This window comes from Silene latifolia, chromosome 6 (assembly GCF_048544455.1).
Source record: "Silene latifolia isolate original U9 population chromosome 6, ASM4854445v1, whole genome shotgun sequence".
Taxonomy (NCBI): Eukaryota; Viridiplantae; Streptophyta; class Magnoliopsida; order Caryophyllales; family Caryophyllaceae; genus Silene; species Silene latifolia.
In genome coordinates this window covers 14556402-14562703 of record NC_133531.1, presented here as the reverse complement: position 1 = coordinate 14562703, position 6302 = coordinate 14556402, and the positions used below count along the sequence as shown (strand labels likewise).

Genomic DNA, 6302 nt, shown 5'->3' with positions numbered 1-6302 from the left:
CACTTATCAATGGTGGTGGCTTTTAATTTTTATACAAAAATACCAGGAGGGAGTGATATGAGGAAGTGATATGAGGTAGATGACTAGATGAGGTATTAATGTTTGGGAGAGAGAGGGGTTATATTAGTGTAGGAGGCGGAAGTATAGGGTTAGATAGTATTAGGAGAATAGAAGAGGTTGGGGACTTAGAGTCATATTGGAGTCTTAATTGAATAATGGGTTAGTTTGATGGGTTGTTTTTAACTCATCTAATTTTGTTCAGATTTGGGCTCATATTTTGTGATTGGATCTTAAGATTAAGACGGGTTTATTAAAACACAAATTATAGAATAAGAAGGGGTTGTAAGACGGTCAATATTTGTAGCTATTTATCAATGGAACTGTCTTACGGTGTGCAACCGTCTCATGCAATAACTACTGAAAAGTTATTATTATTATTATTATTATATGTCACTAATATTATTATCCGATACACTTTTACCTAACTATTGAAATTTGAAATTATCTAATATGAAACACGTATGTGTATTAACTATATTACGTCTATTATTCCAATCTTGACGTATGGCTAGAAGGCCCCATGCAAGCAATTATAACACTACCCATCTATTGCATATAGGCGTTAATCTTTGTGATCAATTGTATTATAAACTAACGATTAAACTTAAAATTTCCAATACGGGACAAAAGATGCGTACATAAACATGCCAAAAAATAAATAAAGTATCAATATCTATCTATATTATTAAAGGAAGCTTTTTTCGAGCGATTACAGAGACTCCAACTTTTACAAATTATGTTAAGATATAGAGGAATAGAGAATTGGATGACAAGATTGCAAATAATGCATATATTGTGTTTCTTGCTTACTGATTTCAACAATAATAACATCCTATATATATAGGATTACAAGAAGCATTATACTAACTAATGGTGGAAACATAGCCCTTAGAATAGGGAGTAAGTGGAGCATTATTCCCCTAAATTAGGTAAGTGGAGCATTAGTGAAGCATTAGTGGCATAGATTAGGGAGTAAGTGGAGCATTAGTGAAGCATTAGTGGCATAGATTAGGGAGTAAGTGGAGCATTAGTGGGATATTTCCTAATACCCCCCCTCAAGCTGGAGCGTGAAGGTCGAGAACGCCTAGCTTGCGGAGAAGAGTAAGAAATTGCGGTGCACCCAAGGCTTTGGTAAAAATGTCGGCCAATTGTGATGTAGTAGACACATGAGCCGTGGTGATCAAGCCATCAATAATAGCATCCCGAATGAAGTGGCAATCTATTTCAATGTGCTTCGTGCGTTCGTGAAAAACAGGGTTGCGAGCAAGATCAATTGCGGATTGGCTATCAGAAAATACCTTCATGGGAGTGCTGATATGAATGTCGAAATTTAGAAGAAGACCTTTCAACCATTTTAATTCACAAACAATATTAGGAGTACCTTGTTGCGTCACGTTATTCACCACCGCAGTCCTTGTCCCCGCACGAATCCAATATAGTCCATCCCGTAACTCACCGGCTCCAATCGTCGTCCTCAAGGAACGGTCCTGAATAAGACAAGAAGATTTAGCAAATTCAAAACATAGATTAGTGTTCGATGTAAGCTGCGAAATAGATATCAAATTGCATTGTAAGCTCGGTATATAAAGAACATCCTGAAGAGTGAGAAATTCATTAATGTAAACGGTGCACATAGCGGCGATGACTTGGTGGCCATTCGGTAAACAAACAGGCCTACCAATGATTGTTTTATGGTCTTGCAAACATGACAGGTACCCGTGACATGATTGGAAGCCCGATGTCGAGAATCCAATTACACATACCGCTTAGGCGATCGGAGGCAAGAAGAGAATGAGCCGTAGGACCCAGCACAGCATTAGCACGAACAGGGATAGCCTCGTCCTTATCTCGACCAGCCCCAGAAACAGAGGCACCTGAACCACGTGAGCCTCCTGTGTTCGTCATCCGGTATTGGCGATATTCAGCGAGGGTTCGTGGCCTGTTTCCCCACCAGTCAGGGAAGCGATGAGTCTTGAAGAAGCAAGTAGCAACCGCATGTCCGCGGTCTCACAAAGGAGAGCAAAACAGAGGACGCCGATGAGCACGCTCTTTATCGCGCATGACCCGCCAATCCACAAAGCAGAATTGTCATTGGCGTAAGACAAAGGCAAATGCACCGACATCGACACATCCGAATGTACTCGGAACGAAGACGCTCCTCTTGAAGCACAATATTATACGCACGATTTAAAGTGGGTAGGGGATCAAGTTGAAACTGTTGAGAGCGGATATTACCGTATAAAGTCGCATCTAGTCCCATAAAAAATTGATGCAATCTTTCATTGTCAAGACGCTTAATAGCAGCCTTTCCAATGTCGCACTCGCATTTGTTACATTTGCACGAAAATGGTGGTTCATGAACAGCAAGCGAGTCCCAAAGCGATTTTAATTTACCAAAATAAGAGGTGACAGTCATACCTTTGGTTTGCTTAAAATTCTTTAACTGAGTTTTGAGATTATGAATTTTCATACCGTCTACCACCGCAAACTGTGACTCCAACTCGGCCCACAAAATCGAAGCATCGTAGCCGTAAGTCACGTTATCAAGTAGAGAGGGAGAGATCGTGATACGAATCCATTGTACAAGAGTACAATGGACCGCTTCCCAGTTTTCAAGATCGGATTCCTTGGTGGGTTTTTCTATTGTTCCATCAACAAAGCCAAACTTGCGTCGCGATTTCAACGACATTTTCATGGACATATGCCAGACGTCATAGTTGTCATGACGAAGTTCGATATTGGAGATTTTTGCACCCGGCCCATCTTGGGAACCGAGATAATAAGGATTAGAGGATCGATTCTTGGGAAAACGACAAAGTGGATTTGTGTCTGTGTCGTCTCCAGCCATGAGTGTTTGTTGGATTTTTTTTTTTTTTTTTTTTTTTTTGAGTAGGGTTTGTTTTAGGATAGAGGTTTGTAGGGAGAGGATGGAAACCTCTCTGATACCATGTTAAGATATAGAGGAATAGAGAATTGGATGACAAGATTGCAAATAATGCATATATTGTGTTTCTTGCTTACTGATTTCAACAATAATAACATCCTATATATATAGGATTACAAGAAGCATTATACTAACTAATGGTGGAAACATAGCCCTTAGAATAGGGAGTAAGTGGAGCATTATTCCCCTAAATTAGGTAAGTGGAGCATTAGTGAAGCATTAGTGGCATAGATTAGGGAGTAAGTGGAGCATTAGTGAAGCATTAGTGGCATAGATTAGGGAGTAAGTGGAGCATTAGTGGGATATTTCCTAATAAATTACCTCGCAGATAAATATAAGAATTTGAATTTGATTAGATGTATACAAAAGTAGGTAGATAGAAATATAATCACACGATAAAACAAATTCTAACAAATTCTGTCGTTTCCGTTAAAAGAATCCCATTGAACTACTAATGCATGCTTTGTATTATAATAGTGTGTAAATATTGTAAGATGATAATTAATACTGTTATCAAACCAATCACAAAGCAATATTTATATTTATTATATTATAGTAGATCAGAATTTCGTAACCTTCCGTATGGAAGTTTTAGCCTTCTGGCTTCTACTCTACTAGGCCTCCAAGGCTCCAAGGAGATTAAAGTAGATAAAATTAACGACTATATGTAATTTGTTTGCCAAAAGGAAACTACGTTTTATACACTATATATGCACATCTTTTGTAATCGTCGTCTATACTTTTTGTTTTATTTTTTATTTTTATTAGAGTTCGGTGATCTTTATTGTTCACTTTGTTTAAGCTTCTCTCTTTACTAATTCTCTAAGATATATTTTTCTTTTGACAGGTACCTTGAGTCCTTGATTACAAAAGCTTTTTTAAGATGATCGTGTCATCAATATTCCGAGTAATTTGACACAACATTAAACGAGGTGCATGAATAGCATGATGATATTCGCATCAATATATGGTAAGCTCCATATTATATACATAAATTCGAAAATATGGTAAGCTCCATAGTACATAGATTCGAAAAAGTGGGTGTTCTTTATATATGATCAATACAAAGGCTTTACTTCCATATGGTAAGTAATTAATTTTTATTATGATAGATACTTCGTAGTTTGTTTATTATTATGATTCTATATCATACATCCATATTGTTTCTTAGCCAATACTAATCGTGCAATTTGGTTGAAAATTTCAGGTATAACATTAGGTTAAGTGTTAACAAGGTTGTTTAATCCATGTCTGAACAAATCCTTAAATAATTCTATTTGAAAAGGTAACTCGCATTGTTTTAACACAAGTACCTTATTAGCTCAATGTTGATATAAGAAGTATCATTAAGGTTATTAAGGTCTTAATGATGATTCATGATTTCAAATGACTTGCGAAGGATACTTTTGTGGAGCAAAACATGTGCCGGCAACTCACGGCAAGATACGTATTTGTGTGACTTGAGGCATGAGCAAAGCACGTCTATATTTTTTGTAGGGGAACTATTCACTAAATATTAACAAATAATTCCTTTTACGCAACAGGAGCGTCTTATAGTCCCATGCGTCTCTGCAATAACTATTGTGATGTTACTTGGCGCTTTATAACATTGCATCACCCTTCTAAGGTAATTATTTTCTATCATGATGGTTTGAATAGTAAATTATTATTATTTTTCTCTTCCTCTTTTTTTTTTCAAGCGGATCCATACATGGTATTTTTAATTCACTTTATTTTGTTTTATCCTTTTGTAAGTATAGTGCGTATTTACTTAATGGTTTGAATAGTAAATTAGTTTTCTCTTTTTTTTTCCATTCGGATCCATGTATACTTTCGAGCGATATTAAAATCTCCAACTTACTTTTACGAATTAGGCAACATTTTGATAATTTTAACAAAAAAGATATAAAATATGAGTTTTACTTTGACTGAAATCTTTACGTCAATTTTCTACTAATGAAATATTTTCATGTAGAAACCATACAAGCATCAACAATACTACTTCATTCATTAATATACTCTATTACGGAGTATATTAAATCTGTGATACTATTTGTCGTTGTAAATATTGTTGAAGAAAAGTTCTTTAAAAATTTAGAAGTACGGATTAATATTTAACAAACTTCGTAAGATTGCTTATAATTAAGTGTGTTATTGGAATTGATAACTTATTTTTTATTTTCAGGAAGTATTTGATTTGTTCAAGCCGAAACCTCACAACCATCTCTTGCTTGGTAACAACGTTGTTTATGCAATTGGGTGATGGATAGTGCATCGTACTTTTAATGCCATGAAACTTCTTTTTAAGTGGGTCTTGCGTACTTGAAAAAACACTATAATGTATCCCTTTTGTTTACCTTTAGTTTTAATACAAAGATAAGAAAAGTGAAAGTAGACAATTATTAGGTGACAAGTGAACCAAATTAAGCGTGGGCAATCAAATTACACATCCAAATTTCAAGGCATTCATAAAATAAAAAGGGAAACAATTGACTGAGATAACCCAAAATAAAATAGGTAAACAAATGATTGAGACATTTTTGTACATACGAGTATACGACTCTTTAATATTGCAGCCATTTTATCTACGATGAGAAAACATACACATATTCTATGTTTATTCTACGATGTTATGCTGACATTATTTCTTCATAATGTTTACCCCATCTATAATTCTAATGAGGATTACAACATATTTTAGGATTACAACACATTTTGACTATGTTTTATGGATTCACATCATTTATGAGGTAAATCAAATTACATTTTCGGCTAAACATTCAACTTAGCTGAGTCGGACAAGGGTCGATGTGTGAAATGAGAGATTCAACTTAAAAAATTAAGAGCCAATTATTGTCAAATGCTTCAATTTAATTTACACCATGTATTATTATTTCTATTATGCATGACTATATCAATAATATCATAAAGCTTTCCGAACATTTGTGCAACTCTATCAATAATTTATAGAGCATACAAATAATATCACATTAATATCCTGAGAATTGTATAGTACTATTCTACACATTTTTATAACTCTATCTAGAATTTGTTGAAAATATAAAAGGCTTGAGAAGAAATAATGGTAGAATAAATAAATAAAAATAAAGGTTACTTTCAAGAATTTACAAAAGGTTTGAGAAGAAATAACGATAGAATAAATAAATAAAAATAAAGGTTACTTTCAAGAATTTACAAAAAGGGTAACTTTGAACTATTCGAAGTATCATTTTAAGCTACACTCTAAACAAATTATGTCACTTAATATTACACAACAATCTTATAAAAACACTCTAGA

The 6302-nt window shown here is 34.6% G+C and overlaps 1 protein-coding gene across 1 annotated transcript; it reads right to left on the bottom strand.

Annotated features, from left to right (window-relative positions):
- Positions 1 to 2110: 2110 nt before the first annotated feature.
- On the bottom strand, positions 2111 to 2908 carry LOC141587554 (uncharacterized). Its single transcript, XM_074409029.1, has one exon. The coding sequence runs from the start codon at positions 2906 to 2908 to the stop codon at positions 2111 to 2113; it is 798 nt and encodes a 265-aa protein (XP_074265130.1).
- Positions 2909 to 6302: the final 3394 nt, after the last annotated feature.